Source organism: Gopherus evgoodei, chromosome 7, assembly GCF_007399415.2.
Source record: "Gopherus evgoodei ecotype Sinaloan lineage chromosome 7, rGopEvg1_v1.p, whole genome shotgun sequence".
Taxonomy (NCBI): Eukaryota; Metazoa; Chordata; order Testudines; family Testudinidae; genus Gopherus; species Gopherus evgoodei.
In genome coordinates, this window is record NC_044328.1 from 2,773,384 (window position 1) to 2,792,678 (window position 19,295).

Below are 19,295 nucleotides of genomic sequence, written 5' to 3' on the forward strand. Positions count from 1 at the left end.
TGCCAGCGCTCTCTGGCCTGGAAGCATTTCTGCGTAGGCTGCTAGCACCTTTCCTCTGCCACTCTCCTCTATGGTTCCCCTTTGCAGGGAAACGCTGCAGCTCCCAACCTGGCCCCCGCTTTCCCTCTTGTCCTGGCACTGAGGTGTGGGGGGCACATGGCTGAGGTGCAGAGGGGCTGCAGGACAGGACTGAGGGGCATGCAACAGAGCTGGGAGGGAGCCTAGGCTGGAATAGTGGGCCAGGAGGCTGCAGGCTGGGACTGAGGGGGGATCAACTCAGCGGTTTGCTTGCAGAGCACCTACTCGTGCTGGGCCGGATCCTGCTCCCAAATACTGCCTGCGGCTCCCTTGGACTCTGTTGCATCTGGGGACAGAACTGACCCCACTGCTGATGCTCTCAGCTCCTCACTTCCACGAGGATCAGATTCCCTGGCTGCCGGGAGCGCATGGCGCCTGCACGGCTAATGGCCTGCACTCCCCCAAGGAAGGTGCCTGCCGCAGGACTGCTAGGAGGAGGAATCGATGCCTGGGGTTTGGTGCAGCGCACAGCAGCTCCCGGATCCTGCTGGGGCCGAGTCAGGAGCACTGGGAAGCGAAACGATCCCCATCTTGGGACCCCCACCCGACACCTGCACGTCCTTGGGACAAACAGCTGGCTACAGAGCTCTCTCCTGGGATTCTGCTCCATGCCTACCTAATATTACTGATGCCACCTTGTGGAGACAGGCAGAACTGGCAAGGGAAACATCATCTGCCTCGTGCCAAGAGGCTGCTTTTAGCATTTACTTTGAAGATGCTTTTTCCAGGAGGTCACTCTAATATTAAGGGGCGGTAAAGTGGAGCTTCTTGAGAATGTTTTGCCTGAAGGTGAAAAGTCCCTGACCTTAGGATCTTCGCTTACTTAGGGAGTTTCTTTGGGTGTTTCATGAACCCCTTAGAATGGATTTAAAATTGTGTGTGTGTCTGTCTGTCATTCACTCGGAGCCCAAATCGCTTGTACCATCTTCAAAGCGCTGTACAGACATTACTATATGTGCTGGGGAGTTTTCTTGCACGCATAAGCTCAGATCGCCATGTGTGTGCACCCACATGGGAGATTCCGCACGTGGAGGAGACTGTTATAAACCTGTATGTGTCTACACTGCTGTGCGTACATGGGCGATTACCTGTTTCTATGCATAGATGGTGTTTCTGATGATAGTCTCAGGTTGTGGAAGGCCTGGCTTCACACACACACACGTCATACACCTCTGCGTGGCAGCTGCCCGCTGAGCAGAGCAGGGAATTCCTTTTGGGATCTAAATCTTGGGCTGCCACATCGCTACCTCAGCAATTGCTGCTTGGTACAGCAAACGCCTGGGGAGGGTGGAATTGGCACTGGCAGGAGATGAACCATGAGTCTAGCAGAGAAACAGTGGCTCCACAGGACACCAGACTAACGCTTCTGGCTGCTGGACAGCAGCTGTGTGGTCTTGGACACACAATGAGGGTTGTGATGGCTCACGATGACCCAGGAACCCCGAGTGTGACGCTGGAGATGCTGCAGCCTCCTAGCTTGTCCAATATAGGCTGGGCTGCCGTCTTTGTGGGGCAGTGGCTCCTCGCTCCACTGGCACGTGTGTCTAGGTGGCTCGCAGCAGGCGGACACATTACACGCTTTGTGAAGCGGTTGGAGCTGGGGTGTTTCACTCTTGCCGCGGGAGCCAGAAGAGTCAGGCCCAGAGACGCCAGAACCCAAGGGTGAGTCGGAGTCGGTGAGACCCACACTGGTCTGCAGATGCCAGTAGGAAAGAGAAGCCAAGGGCACAAGGGACTCCAGGGCTCAAAGGCTCCAGGAGCCCTTGGCCTGCAGATGCCAGGAGCTGAGGGCAGAAGGAGGTGCCAGCCTCAGGGCACTGGGACCTGAGGGTGCTCAGGTGTCTCCTGCTCTGGGTGTACAGCCCCTGGCACAGCTGGGCTCTCAGCACTACTGCAACATTAGTGTGAATATAACAGCATGTACCCGGGGTTGGCTATGCCCCGGGGGATCACAATGGGGCGGGTCTATTGGCACAGGAGTGTGTCCACACCCTGTCTGGGTGTGTGCGTGCCCGCTCAGCAGATGGGTGCCAGCTGTGCGTGCCTGTCAGGGTCAGGAGGCCTGGGGCTAGCCAGCTCGGATGGATTAGCCTTGCTGTGTGTAGGGCTTAAAAAGGGAGGAAGCTCAGCAGGTAGGAGCTGGCTGGGGAGGAGAGCAGCCCCGCTGGGTTGTGGCTGGTGAGCAGAGCTGTGAGGAGTGGAGCTAACTCTTGGGGTGGACCCTGGAACAATGGGGCAGGCACTGGGCCGGGGCTGGGGCTGGGGTGGTCAGTCCTGGAGCCAGGCGCTGGTAGGCTGAGGGTGACAATGGTCGGTCCTGGGGCCAGGTGCTAGTCGGTTCTGGGACTGGTGGGGAAGTCAGTCCTGGGGCCAGGCACTGGGGGGAGGTCGGTCCTGGGGCCAGGTGCTGGTCGGTTCTGGGACCGGTGGGGCAGGGGGAAATTGGTCCTGGGGCTAGATGCAGGTCGGTTCTGGGACTGGTGGGGCAGGGGGGAAAGTCGGTCCTGGGGCCAGATGCCGGTCAGTTCTGGACCGGTGGGACAGGGGGAAAAGTCGGTCCTGGGGCCGGGTGCTGGTCGGTTCTGGGACCGGTGGGGCGGGGAGAAATTGGTCCTGGGGCCAGGTGCTGGTCGGTTCTGGGACCGGTGGGACAGGGGGGAAAGTTGGTCCTGGGGCCGGGTGCTGGTCGGTTCTGGGACCGGTGGGGCAGGGGGGAAAGTCGGTCCTGGGGCCGGATGCTGGTCGGTTCTGGGACCGGTGGGGCAGGGGGGAAAGTCGGTCCTGGGGCCGGGTGCTGGTCGGTTCTGGGACCGGTGGGGCAGGGGGGAAAGTCGGTCCTGGGGCCGGGTGCTGGTCGGTTCTGGGACCGGTGGGGCAGGGGGGAAAGTCGGTCCTGGGGTCGGGTGCTGGTCGGTTCTGGGACCGGTGGGGCGGGGGGAAATTGGTTCTGGGGCTAGGTGCTGGTCGGTTCTGGGACCGGTGGGGTGGGGGGAAATTGGTCCTGGGGCCAGGTGCTGGTCGGTTCTGGGACCGGTGGGGCAGGGGGGAAAGTCGGTCCTGGGGCCGGGTGCTGGTCGGTTCTGGGACCGGTGGGGCAGGGGGGAAAGTCGGTCCTGGGGCCAGGTGCTGGTCGGTTCTGGGACCGGTGTGGCGGGGGGAAATTGGTCCTGGGGCCAGGCACTGGGGGAAAGGGCGGTCCTGGGGCCACTGTTCTACAAGAGGAATGAGGAGTGGGTGCAGCTGGGAGTCCCTTGGCGAAGGTTGCCAGAGCCTGCTGGGTGGGCAGGCAGTGGAAGCTGCTGGGGAAAAGGGCCCCCCAGAGAAAGCTGTAGGAGGCCGTGCTCAGTGAGTGAAGGGGGGCAGAGCCCTGCAGGAGGCCCTGATGCAGGAAGATGTGGGACAGGGAGAACCCCCGGGGAGCCCGGCCCAGCCGGGACCAGTGGGACTCGTTTGTAGCTCTGCCTTTTTGGAAAACAAAACTCCCTGGAGATTCTAGGTGTGGCCTTGGGGCCTTCATGGGCTGGGGATCAACCAGGACCATGCACCGGGCCCGGGGATCTGCCAGGCGTCTTGACCCAGCAGCCTCGCCTGCCGGCCCTTCCTCTCTCAGGGGACAATGCTGTGAGCTCTGGGCTTTGTGCTGCCCTTTCCCTGTCCCCGGGATGGGGCAGGACTGGCTCCTCCCTCCCTGCACACGGAGCCATACCCGCTCGCTGTAATGAGCAACCGCGGATGCCAGGAGCCGTGAACGTGTGGCAGCCCCGGACGTCAGCGCAGGCTGAATGCGCCTGCCCAGCTCCCTGGGTGCTCACTTGGGTTGCTAGCCAGATTGACATCCGTGCTGCTGCCATGGTCTCATTGCTAGGTCAAAGCCAGCTCAGGTGTGTCTACCCGTGCTGCAGTCACATCTCCTACTGCAGTGTAGACATCCCCCCAAAGGGGGTACTATGGCTTGGGATGGGGGAATTCTTGATCCCCAGTTGTGCCCATCCAGCCCACAGCAGCTTTGACACATGGGGTGGCTCTGATCCCTGCATCCCTGCCCACAAGGAAAGGCCCCCTGAGCCACGAGATCAGGAACCAGTCGGACAGCAAGAGGTGACCCGATCCTGGACCCGGAGTACCTATGTGGGGAGGAGAATGCTGATTGCTCAGGGCTCTTTAACCTGGCAGAGGCAGAACAGGATCCAGGGGGTGGAAGATGAAAGGCCAGACTAGAAATGAGGCCCATGTTTTTCACGAGGGTGGAGAATTAACCCTGGGACAGCCGGTTCCTAGGGAATCGCTGGGTTGAGCTCTGATCTGTGCTATGCAGAAGGTTAGACTAGCGGCCGCAATGGTCTCTCCTGGACTTAATATCTATAAAGAGGAAGTTCCCAGCAGGTGCAATGAGGTCTCGGAGAGCGGAATTTTTCCCTTTAACTGCAGGGGCGTCAGCCCCCCTGACCTCTGTGACGCCCCTTTTACACCAGCTGAGAAACCGTGAAACGAGCTGTGCGCCAGAGGCTGAGTGTTTTGACTCCCCTGGTTCGCTAAAGGCGGCCTGCAGAGGAACAGCAATAACTGGACTCGGGCCTTTGCGGGTTTCTTTCAGGCGGACAAAGAAATCCCCAGTGGGTTGGTTTCTTGCTTTAGAAAAAGGCCAAGTTGTGCATCTCCTGATTCCAAGGGGTGCCTGCAGGGATTGTTAATCGTATTACTGCAGAAACTAGGAGACGCAGTCCCACACCAGGGCCCCAGCGCACTAGGTGCTGCACAAACACAGGACAAAAAGAGCTCACAAATGTGAGACAAGCCATGACAGATGGATACAGACAGGGTTGGGAGGGAGTCCAAAGAAACAATGAGACAATAAACCGACCAGTTCTCCAGCCACCCATAGAGCCTTCCAGGGGAGATGAGACCAAACTTCCTAATGTATGCGGGGAGAAGCCCTTTAAGAAACAATCAAACCTCTCAAGCTTCCATAGATCTCCAAATGAGCATAAGTAGCAGCCCCATTTCACAGATGGGGAAACTGAGGCACAGAGGGGGAAAGTGACTTGCCATGGTCACCCAGCAGGGTTAGGTATAGAACCCAGGTGTCCTGGTTCCTAGCTGTACCCCCTAAACCACACTGCTCTCATCTTCTCAGTGATAAACGGCAGGCAAGATGTGGCGGCAGTTTTCTGTGCCTATTAGCGACGGTGGGAGCTGGACCCTCCGTGTGGGATAAATGCAGCTCCTGCGTCATGCTGAGCGGTTGGGAGAGTGCGGCTGCCTCTGGCTTATCCCCCACTGAAACTATTTTACAGCTGTGAGTGGCACTTCAACCTGCATGTCAAGAGCGGGGGCACCCAGAGCTGGCTGAGTCCTGCTATCCTAGCCTGTTAGCTCGCTGCTGACCCTGACCCCGCACCGCCTGTCATAAATCTCCCCTGGTCAGTGCAGCCTGCTCCCATCTCTCCGCTGCCGGGTGCGTGTCTGCCCTGGGATCTGATCTATGCATGGGGGGGATGGGTTCCAATGCTGCTGCTCTGGCTGTGCTCTGGGGAATCTGCCAAGACGCAATGAAGGGGTGGGCAGAGTTTCCCATTCTCTTATAGCAGGATCTGAACACGGGGCCTGATTCGGCTTCTGTTCAAGGCAAAGGAAGTTTGGCCATTGACTTCACCGAGGGCAGGCTTGGGAGAAGGGAGATGGGGTTTGTACCTCTTGGTTGATTTTGGTTTTTAGAGGAGGGAGGGGCTTATTTTACTTCAGAATAGCAGGGAAATCTAATCTTGTCTCCCCTGGCTTTGCTGGAGGTCTCCTAGGGTGACCCAGAGAGATGGTCTGGGTAGCTTTCTTGGCCCGTAACCAAAGAATCAGCACTGCTGACTCTGAACAGAGAAAGCTTTTCTCCCAAGTGTGTCTCCTAGCTTTGAGTGATAGGTTTTAGCACAAACAAAGCTTTTGCTAAGAGTGTGGGTAAAAATCCCTTCCCCACTCAGCAGATCAGATTTCACTGTCAGTCCTGCCAGTTCTTCGGTTGTCCATAGAATCTTCTGGGTAACAGAAGATTAGACAAGACCTGGATTCCTAATGTGACAAGCAAGCGGCGTTGGAGGGGACCCACTTTAAAAATAACTTCACTGACGTAGCCACGTGTTTGCTCTCTCCAGCCTGCCTGCACCGCCCCAGCAATGGGAGAGGGAGCTGGAGTCCATTCTGCCCGGCTACAGCCTCGTGAGCGCCGCACTGCTCAGGTGTGACAGGGGAAAAGAGCTTGTCCAGATTAGACTAGGTGGAGATTTGCAGATCCAGCCATTTGGAAATGGCCTTTACCGACAGGTAAACTGAGCAAATACTGTACGACCTGGGCTGGTGGCAGCCGCTGTGTCAGTTTCACAGCAAAGTGACCGGGGGCATGTGCACTTTGTGAGAAAGTTATCCAAGGATCCTTTAACCCTTCACATTCCTGCTCCCAGAGCTTTTTAGGGCAGCCTCTTCCGAGAGGTCACTTCGGCTGAGGAGATGGTTTTGGGGAAGCGTTGGCCTAGGAGCTAAATTCCACATGCTTTCTAGTCCTGTTTTAGCGGGAGATTCCCCACAGGAGAAGAGTCAGGCAGAGAGACATTGCAGCATGAGAAGAAGGAGGGATGTGCATTTGTGTAGGGCAGGGAGAGGTGTGTGATGAATGGAAGTGTGTGTACGTAGAGGGGAGGGCGTGTGGGAGAGAGACAGGTGGAATGGTTGTGGGGCATGTGGGGGTGGCCAATGGGTTGGGGTTGTGTTGTGTGTGGCAGAGAGAATGTGTGGTGTGGCAGGGTGGGGGTGTGTGGAGAAGCTCCTTCACTCTGTCACTCAGGCTTCAGGCTGACAGGAGCTGGCTTTCCAGTGCTGCCCGATAGCACTGATTGCTGATTTGAGGAAACAAAATAGCAATTGTAATTATGGGCTTTGATAAGATAAAGGAGGCAGAGGAGGAGAGAGAGCAGGCGAGAAGGGGGGAGGGAGCGGGGCAGCCAGTGAATTAGCAGCTGTCACTCACTGCAGGGCAGGCCGGGAAGGAGCAGGCAGCAAGGGGATTAACATTTTTGGCCAGGTAATTTCTCTGCCTCATCATGCAGACCAGCAGCGTTTGGGGCAGCGCGTCATTATCAGAGTCACAGTTCTCTCTCCCTCTCATGCCCTTTGTCCCTTACTCGACAGATGTGAAGAGCCCAGTGACCTTATCTGTGATGGGCAAAAGGACACACACCCAGTGAACAGACAGCAGCGTGGCCTCAGCTGTCTCTTCCTCCCCATCCTCTCCCTGCTCGGATGCACTCACGACAGGTGAGCGGCCTAGAGTTTTTCAGTGTAACACAAAGGATCGATTTTGCCACCTGGTGTTTTCTTTAAATGCCCGTTACATGGGTTCCCCGCACCAAACATGCCTCCTTTCCTGCAGCCTTCTCCTCCTGCTGGCTGGAATGCTCTCTGCTGCCTCCGATTATCTAGGGGATCTCGATGCTGGGGCAGTACCTGATGCTCACATAGACATAGGGTGACCAGATGTCCTGATTTTATAGGGACAGTCCTGATTTTTGGGTCTTTTTCTTATATAGGCTCCTATTACCCTCCACCCCCTGTCCCAATTTTTCACACTTGCTGTCTGGTCACCCTACATGGAGAGCTGCTCAGCTGGGACCCAAGTGTCCTAGAAAAGGCTCCCAGGGTATTACTCAAGGTTACCATGGAGCAGTGGTTCTCAACCCGCAGCCTGTGGGCCACTTGCAGCCCAATGAGCACACAGCTGCAGCCCATCTGACATCCTCTGGGCCTTACAGGTACTATTGAATGTGGCCCACAATGGTAAATACGTTGAGAACCACTGCCCTGGGGCTTTGTCTACAGCCAAAGAGAATGAAAGCGATTTGGGTCGGGGATGTTATGATCTAGAGAAATAGGTTTGTACCCCTCTCCCTGGAGAAACATTTCTGTGTAATGAGTGACTCTGGGAAGCTGGGATTCTGGGATCAGGGCACATACAGCAGTCCAGATTCAGAGGGGGCAAAGTCTGTTAGATTTACCGGAGAGAATCTATCCAATCCATGCAAGGCGTGGGTTGGCCAAATCAGGCCACTCGCTGTGTGTTGAGCTAACACCCTTTCCCCTCTTCAAATGGGATTCCCGTCTCTGCCTACACTGTCATTTCACAGAGTGTCTGTTCCCTTCCCCACCCTTCTCTGGCTCTGTCCTGGTCTCCGGCTCCCAAGGGTGGCAGGCTGGGTGTGTCGTGCTGGGGTCTCTTTACTAGGAAACATACATGCCCTGGCGGGTCGGCCCAGTGGTGCTGGTGGTTGTTAGGTGCTTGTTTTCAGTGGCTGCAGGGCAGGTTGGTTGGGTCTAGGATCCCAGTGGATGTTGTTTGTAGGGACCCAATGCAGCTGTTGTATAACCTTCCTTGGGTGCTACGGAGGGTTTGAGGACGCAGATTTCCTGATGGCTTTTCCATCTGACCTGCAACGTCGCAGCTCACCTGGCCTCTCCAACACACGAACACATCCTCGAACTGCCTGCTTTCAGGACTTCCTCCTTTGTTTTATTTTGGGTTTTTTCAGTGATTCTATTTTGCTTCATGGGCCCGCCTGCAGGATCAGGTAGGGAGAATAGTCTTCATGTGATGTGTGTGTGTGTGTTTGTGTATCTAAACAAGCATGCTGGGAGCTCAAGGGAGGAGAGGTAAAGTTTAAACAGTCCCACCGCCTTTTGCAATAGACAAGGAAAAGTTCTTCTTTAAAAAGATCACTGGCATCCTCCTCGGCTGGCTTTTAAACATGCACTGTAGCAGGTTGACTCAGCATGTTCAAATGGTAGAAACTGTAATTAACCTTGTAGGCTTCCTGGCTGAAAGCAAACGCTTTAGTTTGACTGCTCTTGGCTGGTTTAACACGAACTCCAGCATCCTCTGGCCAGTGACGACCATTTGCAGTAGAATAGTTGGACGTAGTGCAACATAAAACAGTTAGAAGCAGCGTATCAGTGCAGGCTGGACTGTCCGATTCATCCACCCATCTCTCCAATCTTTTCACGTGACATTACTGTTCCAGTGCCTTGCTGCTTCCACAGGTCTGTTCTATCCCACCGCTAGACCACTGTATCAGAGCGCCTACCCGTCGTGCATGAGGCACCCTGACTGACATCTGTCTCGCGTGAGTCATTCTTGCCCCAGGGGGCAAGCTGTGTGTGTGGTGGAGTGTTTTGGTTTGGGTGACTTGAGATTTTTTTTTTTGAAATGCCCATCCTGCTCTGCATTTGGTCGGGTTTAACCTATCCCTCGTCTACTGGAAACTGAAAGGTAGGCAGGTCAGAGGTCATTATATGAAAAAGTGCCCAGCGCTGCACTTTGCCAGTCAGCACCAGGCTGTATTTGAAGGTGAGCCATCACACACGTGCGCACACACACACACACGCACACTCTCTCTCTCTCTCTCTGCATGCTCTGGCAGTTTGTGGCGCTGCTGCACAGGCCTTATCAGCAGGAGCAGGGATAGAATTACCCCAGAGCACAAGGTGTGCCGCTCTCTGAATTCTCCCAGCCCTGGGATCCCTCTTGACTCCCCTCTCTGTTTGTTGTGTTTGGGCTTGAGATAGCAGCAGAGGGTAAATAACATGTGGGGAGGCGGCCGGGGGGTCTCCAGGGGCCTCATTTGCTGCTGCTGTTCCCCAATCCCAAGACTGGCACCACTTGTCGGGGGTTCGGGGTTGTTGGGCATCGGTGCCACGTGTGTGTATTTGTGTGTGTTGGGGGATCATGACAAAGAATGTTCCATGAGGTGTGAAGGCCACTGCAGCTTATTTATTTGTTGACAGATTTCTGTCCCCAAAACTCTTGTTCTCCACTGTAATCCTTTTAATGTCTCACACTTCGATCGGCAGCCTCCCACCGTCTGCCCCAATCCACAAAGACACAGCATACCCAGCTCTGGCGGCTCATTCTGCAGGCTGGACCCTTCCAACAATTGCTAGGGGAATGGACCAAACACTGCACCTGGCACAGGAGCGTTGCAGGTGCTGGGGTGCTGCTGCAGAACAGCGTAACTACAAGCCCTGCAGGCCGCAGGTTGATGGGGATGATACAGATCTGTGTGTCTGTGCGAGCATTCGGAGACACAAGTATGTATCTCTGGCCAAGCTGATAGGCCATCCCTGAGGAAACCAGCCCTCTTCAGGAAAGCACTTAAGCAGGTACTTAACTTTAAGCAGGTACTTTAAGTGCTTTGCTGGACAAGAGCCTTGGTTGGTAGCACTGCTGAATGGGGAAGGGGTTTGCAGCCAGGCTGGGATTTGAGGGTAAGGGCTGAGGAGAGGGTCGGGGGTACCTCTAGACTTTCAGCCCCTGGTCCCCAAAAGGCTTTCTTGGGTTTCGAAGAGGAAAGTTTCTGCTTCAGGAAGCTCAAAGCACAAAGAGAACCTGGCCCCTATCCCATGGACGAGAAGAGGGTGAGGCTGTGAGGGGCCTCATGTGATGGGCACAGGGGCACGTCTGGGCATGTCAGTAATGCCCTGGGTGTCTGGCCCTTTCTCTCTGTGTTAGAAATGAATGTTTTCTTCCTTCTGCAACATTTTGCTCTTCCAGGCTGTGTGAGTTGTTGCATTGCTTTCCTTCTCTTTGCCCCAGCTTCTTCACCCCACTCCCATTGCCTCAGTCCTGACACATGGACCTGGGTCAGAGCCAAACTCAGCCCAGCTCTCCTTCGGCAGCACCACTGCGGCCACGGGGGTCCACAGGTGGCACCGTGTGCAGCATATATTCAGCCCTTGCCTTCCTTGATAACAGCAGCCCCCAGCTGGCGGCCTCTTTTGTTTCTGTCCAGGATTTCCCCCCATCTAGCTTGGAGTTTATTTTTTCAAAGGCCTTTTTTTTTAACGGATCTTGGCATTTCTCTGCTGCGGTGTGTAGGTCGGTACTGTACCCCCCACTGGAGTGTGTAGGCCTGTGCTTTCCCCTGTAGGGTTCTGTACCCCCTGCTGTGGTGTGTAGCTCTGTGCTTTCCCCTGTAGGGTTCTGTACCCTCTGCTGTAGTGTGTAGCTCTGTGCTTTCCCCTGTAGGGTTCTGTACCCCCTGCTGTGGTGTGTTGCTCTGTGCTTTCCCCTGTAGGGTTCTGTACCCCCTGCTGTAGTGTGTGGGTCTGTGCTTTCCCCTGTAGGGTCCTGTACCCCCCGCTGTAGTGTGTGGGTCTGTGCTTTCCCCTGTAGGGTCCTGTACCCCCTGCTGTGGTGTGTGGGTCTGTGCTTTCCCCTGTAGGGTTCTGTACCCCCTGCTGTAGTGTGTGGGTCTGTGCTTTCCCCTGTAGGGTTCTGTACCCCCTGTTGTAGTGTGTAGCTCTGTGCTTTCCCCTGTAGGGTTCTGTACCCCCTGCTGTAGTGTGTGGGTCTGTGCTTTCCCCTGTAGGGTCCTGTACCCCCTGCTGTAGTGTGTGGGTCTGTGCTTTCCCCTGTAGGGTTCTGTACCCCCCACTGGAGTGCGTAGCTCTGTGCTTTCCCCTGTAGGGTCCTGTACCCCCCGCTGTAGTGTGTGGGTCTGTGCTTTCCCCTGTAGGGTCCTGTACCCCCTGCTGTAGTGTGTGGGTCTGTGCTTTCCCCTGTAGGGTCCTGTACCCCCCGCTGTAGTGTGTGGGTCTGTGCTTTCCCCTGTAGGGTCCTGTACCCCCTGCTGTGGTGTGTGGGTCTGTGCTTTCCCCTGTAGGGTTCTGTACCCCCTGCTGTAGTGTGTGGGTCTGTGCTTTCCCCTGTAGGGTTCTGTACCCCCTGTTGTAGTGTGTAGCTCTGTGCTTTCCCCTGTAGGGTTCTGTACCCCCTGCTGTAGTGTGTGGGTCTGTGCTTTCCCCTGTAGGGTCCTGTACCCCCCGCTGTAGTGTGTGGGTCTGTGCTTTCCCCTGTAGGGTCCTGTACCCCCCGCTGTAGTGTGTGGGTCTGTGCTTTCCCCTGTAGGATTCTGTACCCCCCACTGGAGTGCGTAGCTCTGTACTGCACCCACAGATGACTGGTGTTGGCTCAACCACAACACCCCCCATCCCGTCCCTCTCCCAGGCACACCTCTGCTCCTTGACACACACGTGTGCATGCTCACAACCCCTGCACACTCCCCCCCCCCAGCTTGCTGTGACTCTAACCCACAAGCCCATTTTCCCAGCACCTCTTATACCCTCCAACCCCCCGCCTCCCCCGCGTCCCCTCCCTTTAACCTGGCAGCCGGCAGGTTTCCCTCCCAGCCCCTCGGCGGCAGAGCGGGGTGCCCTGCGCGGCCCCGGCCGGGAGGCGAGGGGCTGGTTCTCAGGCCACAGGGGAAGGGGGTCTGACATTGGAGAGCTGCAGCCGAGAGGAGGGACCAGCTTCACTCCCACACTTTGCGCCGGGAGAGGAGCGAGCCACACGCCACCGTCCGTCCCCACGCGGGGCCATCGCCCGGGGAGCCTCCGCCACCAGCCTGCCCCCCACGCCGCCCCCCGAGCCCGCAGGACTCCCCCAGCCCATGCGGAGGAGATCGGGACGCGCAGCGCCCAGCGCAGCCTGAGCCGCCGACCCGTCTCCGGGCTCCTTCCCCTGCGCTCCCGGGGCCCGTGCGCTCGGACCCCGCCGGTGGCTGCCCTCTGCCAGCCATGCCCCGGGGCCCCTGCGCCCCTCGCCAGCCTGCGCCCCTCGCCTGGCCTTTTTAAAGCGGGGTCTCGCTTCGCCTCCCCCAGCCCGCCCGGCTGGCTGCCCCCCACCCAAAGCCGCCTCTGTCGCGGGTGGCAGCAGAGCGGAGCCCCGCGGAAAGGCCGGGGAGCCTCCCACCAGCCGGCGGAGAGGGGGTCCGCCTGGGCGCACGGACAGGGCACTCCCCGGGACCAGCCCCGCCGCAGCGCCGGTCGCTTTCAAGGATTTCTCAGGATCCAGCCATAAGAAGTGGGGAGCCCCCTCGATTCACCCTCCACCTGCACCCCAACGTCCCCGCTCCTCGCTGGGGCGCACCGCGGGCTCCTCATTCGCTGCTCAGATCCTGCGATCCCGGAGCTGCCCCTAGGGGCACTGGAAGATTTCGGCCCCCCCCACCTTTCTAGTCCCCCCTGCGATCGGACCTGCAGGGGGATGGGCGGGCGAGCCAGCCGGGGACCCCCGCACTGAGTAGCTGCCTCTGCCTTCTCTGCTTGCGGCCAGCTGGTTTGGGGGGACGCGCCCCTCGGCCCCTCTGAATCTTTAATATATTTTTTTGCAACAACATCAAGGAAAGGACCGTGCTGGAAAAGCCCTTTAAGCCTCCCCTTCTCCCCCCCCAGCACCAGCCGCCCACCTCTGACAAAGTTACAGCTCTGTCTAACCGCTCAGTCCCAGGATGGGGCCCTCGTCCTCAGTATTTAGCTATTTGTAAGTAATCTCGGCTGGATTTGTCTGCTTTCCCTCCCCCAGCCCTGGTGCAAACCCCCCTCCCTTTATTTTCCACATTTATTTCGGCTCCATTTCAAAGCAATCACTTCACACCTCTTTTTTTTCCCCTTCCCTTTTCTTTCCCCCCCTCATTCTAGGTTATTGCACTTGTTTGTTCTCTCCTTACAAGCTCAGGTAAGTATCTTCTGTTATTCTTCCTTTGTCTGAAGCCAGCCAGTAAAAACGATCTTGTCCTTAAATTGTTCCGGACCCAAATCTGCTTTTGAACAAAAATATGATGATAATCGAAGGGGAGTTTTCGGAAGAAGGGGGAAACCGGTGGTAACTCTTGACCCATCAGGCATGAGGCAGAAAGGAGAGTTATTTTACACCAGGATCCAGGGGAAATAATCCATCTGTAATAGGTTCAAGGGGAAGAGGTTATTGCAGGCTGCAGATTCAAGAAACGAAACGAGAAGAGCCAAAATACAAAGCAGGAAATATAGGCTGATTGCTTGAAATGAGAGAGCAAGACTTGTAAGTGGTGCGCTTCTTTTAATTGCAAGTAGCATTGTGGGTTTTTCACTATTGGGTCTTTTTTTATGCACACGCCTTCACTTTAAAAAACTAAATAAATCTGATTTGGCCCAGCCCATAATGTCAGTCTTTAGCATCACTTTCTGCTTGCTAGAGCTTCGAATCATGTTGTGAATACGTTCAACAGCCCATCCTCAGCACAGCCAGATGCTGTGCAAAACCCACCTCGGGGAATTGCGGTCCCTTGGATTTCAAACCCAGGGTGGGAACAATCAAGAGATTACAGGTGGGAGGTTTTGTTTAAAACGGACGTTGATCTACAATTTTGGAAGCTTGGAAAAATAACGATTCCGGCATGAAGGGGGTGGAAAGCAAAGGGAAGGGAGCCAACCGAGCAAGAAGGAGTTGTGTTAAAACATAGTTGCAATATTTTGGAGTATCAGATGGAGCCCAAATAGCCGTATGGCAGGCAATCCTCTTCTCCACATGGTACCCTCATCAGAGTTGGCAAGAGAACCCAGAGATATTATCCAAAAAACATCCATAGGAAATACAGAGAGAGAAAGAGAGATTAAATTGTCAGGGGGAGATATCTATATAAACTCAGCTTTGGGGAAGCAGTGGCTGTTCTGCAAGCAGGGAGGAATCCTTCATGTTTGACATGGAGGTGGGGCGGGGGGCTCGTGTGATGCTGAAAAGAGCGATCTCCTCAACATTTGCTCAGAATACGTCTTTATAAATGTCAGGGGCAAGCAAAATCTTCCAGACTTAAAAGAGGGATTTAAGCCCAGGGCCAGGGAATTCTGAGCAGACTGGACTGGCAGAGGAAAAGCAGATTTGGCGCTCCCCAGATCGTTCACTGGGAACAAAAGCCCACCAGTGGCACAGTTGGTTCTGTAGAGAACTGGGTCAGTGAATGATCTGGTGCTAACGGGTTTCTGTTTAATCGGAATGTTTGGAAGGGAGGGTGGCTGCTGGTGGGAAACCCCTTGCTGGGCTCGGTGTAAATGGAGCTGTTCATAAATATGGGAGGGAAAAACAATTGCAAATTGCCGTGGCTGCTACATAGGGCTGAGTCCAGTTGGGGGTTCATTTGTGGCTGTGTTTGCCTTCTGTGCTATCGGTTATTTTGGTCTCAGGCACGGTTCCCTTGGAGCAGTCCAGGACTCTGCCTTGATCAATGGGTTTTCATTGGACGAGGACTCAAAAATCAGAAGGATGTTGTTTGAAAGAGCAGAAAAATGAAGAGCAAAGGGCCAGAGAGAAAAGCAGTTGTTAAAAACGAATGGGAATAATATTGCCCATATATACAGGCACACGGCAAGGTGACACCTTAGGACCGTGGTTACATAATGCGAGAACCAGTCTTTTCCCACGGAAATGTATGGACAATGTATAGTGTAGTGGTACAGATCCTGCTGTCACTTTGGAGGTAAATCTGGAGTAACTCCCTTATAGTCAGTGGCTCGCCAGCAGGCAGTGTAAATGAGAGCGGAATTTGCTCCTCAGTATGCAACAGCCTGGAGTCTGATCTGGCTTGCACACTTATAAATCCAAAGTAACTCCTCTGACGTCAAAGGAATGACACTGGTTCTAAACCAGAGATAACTGAGGTCAGAATCTGCCCTGGTGTAATCACCTGCGCTGCCCTGGAGTCAGTGATTTCCTTCTTTCCACTGATTGATGTTTGTGCAGGACTTTATACTTGGAAAGCACTGTATGAGTGTTACAACCCGTAGCGATCCTGGCTTGGCACCATATAAACTAGCTGCCTCGTAAACCCCCGCTGGAGGCCAGCGCCCGTCACACAGCCCATCAGCCCCTCGGAGGAGCAGAGATTATAATGGTGTGTTGTGTATTTTTTAATTTCCTAAAGGTAACTGTTCAGTCCCCACCTAATTTTACACAGCATGTGAGGGATCAGAGCCTGGTGACGGATCAGCTCAGCCGACGGCTCGTCCGCACCTACCAGCTGTACAGCCGGACCAGTGGGAAGCATGTGCAAGTCCTGGACAACAAGAAAATCAATGCCATGGCTGAGGACGGGGACGCGCATGGTAAGGGCACATGACGGGGCGCACACAGGGGCGGGGGAACAGACGGTGATGGGGGAGTGTTACCGGTGCAGTATAGTAATTGATGGTTTCCGTCCTGTTCGTTCGCCAGGAATCGTTGACATTGTTTGGGTTGTGGGGTCCTGCAAAGGGAGAACATGGGGATCAATGCTTATAATAAGACTTAAATCTGACGTGATCCAATTGTCAGAGTGTGTTCCAAGCAGCATCGTATCTAAGGAGGGAATAGGAGCTTTGGGGGGGGGGTTTACACCTGATCCTGGGTGCATTGAGAGTCTGCTGTCTAATAGCTGCTGCAGCCAGTGGCAGGCTGGGCTCCAGGATGGAGATGGCTGCAAATATTCCCTTCAAAGAAACATAAATGAGTTACTGATTTGTTGGAAGGGGGGCCAAATAAGACCTAACTCCAGAATGGGAGTGGTATTTCCCTTAAATATACTCTGTGCCCCAGACTTCCACACCCCCCCCGGGCTAACCCGGAGCTAAGGTGCACGGAGGGAGGGAGGGGGAAGGAGGTGAAGAGGACTGCAGTGTAGCTCCAGCAACCAAAATGAGGAGACTGGAATTGGAGATCAGTCTAGGGACAGATTCCCTCAGCCACTTGCCTGGGTGTTCCAGATGGGGCCTTTGACAGGGCACCCATGGAAAGACACCAGTCCCTGCAGCTTTCACTCTCAAAGGGAAAAGAGCGTGACAGAGCAGCTCCAAGACGTGTGAAAGTTTAAATACTTTGATCATGTGTGTTAATTACACAATCAAATGGTCAAACACATACAGGAGGTCAAGGGTCTTAGCAAAGCTGTGGATGCTCTAAATTGTTGTGGGCCTTTGGCAGTCTCTGCGTCCATGTGGAACGCAGCTATGAGGGTACAGGCTGGCTCCCACTCCTGGCGAATTCAGTGGCAGGAGACGCTCACGTCTGTTGTATGTGTATGTATTTATATGTGCTACGCATTCGAATCATTACTGTTTTTCTTTGGTATTAGCTGCAATTTCCCTTTCTTGCTCAGAGAGATTAGCGGAAAATATATATTTTTTGGATTGGCTGAAAATTTTATGATAAACTTTAATAGTTAAAGCTAAGTGTGGATTCCACATCTTGCTCTATATTAACCTTTCAAATGAAATATCCCTGGCATAAAGCAGCTCCAGGTTGAAAGCGTATTAGATTATTTCCCAGGAAATGAAAAAAATCTCTTCTTGTTTTATATATCTATATCTATATCTATATGTATTTTAAAAAAGAAGAGCAGCTATTGCAAATTTAAATAATGACAAAGTTAAACAAAGCCAGCAAGAGGGAGGGCTAGTGGCAGCATGAAAAACTCTATTAAAAAGTAATAAAAAAGGTTAAGCATTTGAAGAGCTAAGAAAAAAAATGAAGAATGATCTAAAACAGAAAAAGTACAAGCAGTTTTTCAGATGTAAAGTTTTAAAAGAGTTGCAAGGCTGTAAATGTTAAAATAGAGGTTCAGGATTGTTCTATATGAATCTCTAGAGAGACCCCCATGTCTGGAAGAGCTATTAAAACTCTTCTGACTTTCACCTTTTTTAACATTTCCTGAATACTTTCTCCTCTTCGCAGTCCAGTTAGGGGATCAAGTGTGTCTCGCTGCATTTTTTCAGCATTTACGTAGCCACTTTCCCTTCAAAGTTTTAGCATGAAACATAATTTTACTGGGATAAATCTGTCACTTAAGTGAAAGAATAGAGTTGAATATGTTAAGCTTTTTAAAAAAAAAAATCAACCCCAACAACTGTTATTTAAAAATCCCCTTTAACAAAAATTACAAAATAAAAGCAATTGGATTATATTTTTCGGATGGGAATAAAAGGGTTGATTTATTTCCGCAACTGACCGCTTTCCCCACTGTGATGTTTTTACTGCCGACTTAATGTCGTGCACTGTTCTCGGTTATTTGTCTTAATTGTCAATATTTGACCGACTTTTTAAGTATGGGCAAAGTGGGCTGGATGATAAAGTCCTCCTCATCCTTCCTGAGTTGTGTCTTTGACAAAAAACACCCCTGAGCGGCTTTAATCCGGATTACAATGTCCGCAGGCCAAGTGACTCAGAAATGGTGCTGGATCCCCCAGAAATGATTCCAAAGTGCTCTGATTTCTGTATGATTTAAGCCAAGATGCCCCTTTTGGGGCTGGGGGATTTGGTTCTGGAAGGGAGCGGGTTGCCCGAATCCAGCGTATAGCCTTGGGATCTGTATGTCCCTGGGATTTGTCTTTTCTTCTGCGCCCCCATTGTTTCTATTGAGCTGCTCTCTGGAGCCGAGTGTTTCCAGGACCCTCGGCGTGAGCAGCTGCTCGGCATCGGAGCGGCTCCCTGGCCAAGCTGGTGCGGGGAAGCAAAAGCGACCAACAGGGCTATAAATCAGGACAGGAGGCGGAGAGGAAAGAGATGTGCATGTTTAAAGCTGTGAGTTTGTGCCACTCTTCCTCAGGCTTCCCCCCCCCCCCCCCCGATCTGTCAATCGATCAGCGAAGGGAAAGAAAATCAATGCTCTTTAAACCTTTTACTGCCTCTCCGATCAATTCCACTCCCCTGGCCCCCTCCAGAGGCAGATCACTAAGGGGTCCCTGTCGCAGGGACTCTGTTTGGCTCAGGTTGTGCTTTTGGAGATGTTTGGATGGCACCGATGTGTTCTGGGAGGTGCTGGGCCCAGGAGAGGAGGTGGAGGGGTTGTGATGGGGCAGGGGCTGGGGATAGGCATGTCCTTCTTTCCAGCTCATCAGTTCAAAGTTCAGCCTGCCCATGGGGGAGAGACCCAGTCCAAGCGGGCTTGGTACCAGTAGGCTTTGAATGCCAGATCCACAGCAGGGCGTCAGGCTCAGTCTGGACCGTTTGGGGATGGGAGGCTGTGCTGGCATCATGAGGCTGGGGGTCTCAGACAAGCACTTCTGCTCGTTCAATGGACCTTGCTTCGCTGAAGCCTTCCCATCTGTCTAGCTGACCTGCAGGAACGGAGGAGTTGGCCCCCTGGCTGAGGCATGTCGAACCCATCTTTTAGGGGGGTCTGGCTCCTGGGGATGATTTTCAAAGGGCTTTCTTAACTGCAGCCACGGGGTGAGCCGGCATGCCGGGCCGTGGGGTGAGCTGGCATGCCGGGCCGTGGGGTGAGCCGGCGTGCCAGGCTGGCAGCTCTGACTCTGACTTGTCCTGTTGTGACTCAATAGTGTACGATTCTGAGGGCAGGGCCTTTGCTTCAGTGATGTCAGGGACAGTGGTGGCATTCTGC

At 54.1% G+C, this 19,295-nt stretch overlaps 1 protein-coding gene across 8 annotated transcripts in view; it reads left to right on the forward strand.

The window, feature by feature from the left end:
* FGF8 (fibroblast growth factor 8) overlaps nucleotides 1-19,295 on the forward strand; it is a 37,625-nt gene that overhangs the window by 10,999 nt on the left and 7,331 nt on the right. For 4 of the 8 annotated variants that reach the window (XM_030570988.1, XM_030570985.1, XM_030570986.1 and 1 more), the window contains exons 4-10: nucleotides 6,222-6,390; nucleotides 7,252-7,377; nucleotides 9,154-9,236; nucleotides 9,964-10,272; nucleotides 13,294-13,432; nucleotides 13,591-13,627; nucleotides 15,846-16,026. In XM_030570988.1, coding sequence (XP_030426848.1) covers nucleotides 13,401-13,432; nucleotides 13,591-13,627; nucleotides 15,846-16,026 — 250 coding nt within the window. In that variant the 5' untranslated portion in view covers nucleotides 6,222-6,390; nucleotides 7,252-7,377; nucleotides 9,154-9,236; nucleotides 9,964-10,272; nucleotides 13,294-13,400. Of the gene's footprint in view, nucleotides 1-6,221; nucleotides 6,391-7,251; nucleotides 7,378-9,153; nucleotides 9,237-9,963; nucleotides 10,273-12,991; nucleotides 13,433-13,590; nucleotides 13,628-15,845; nucleotides 16,027-19,295 lie in introns of those variants that run through there. The other 4 variants (XM_030570992.1, XM_030570987.1, XM_030570990.1 and 1 more) reach the window with 4 other exon arrangements.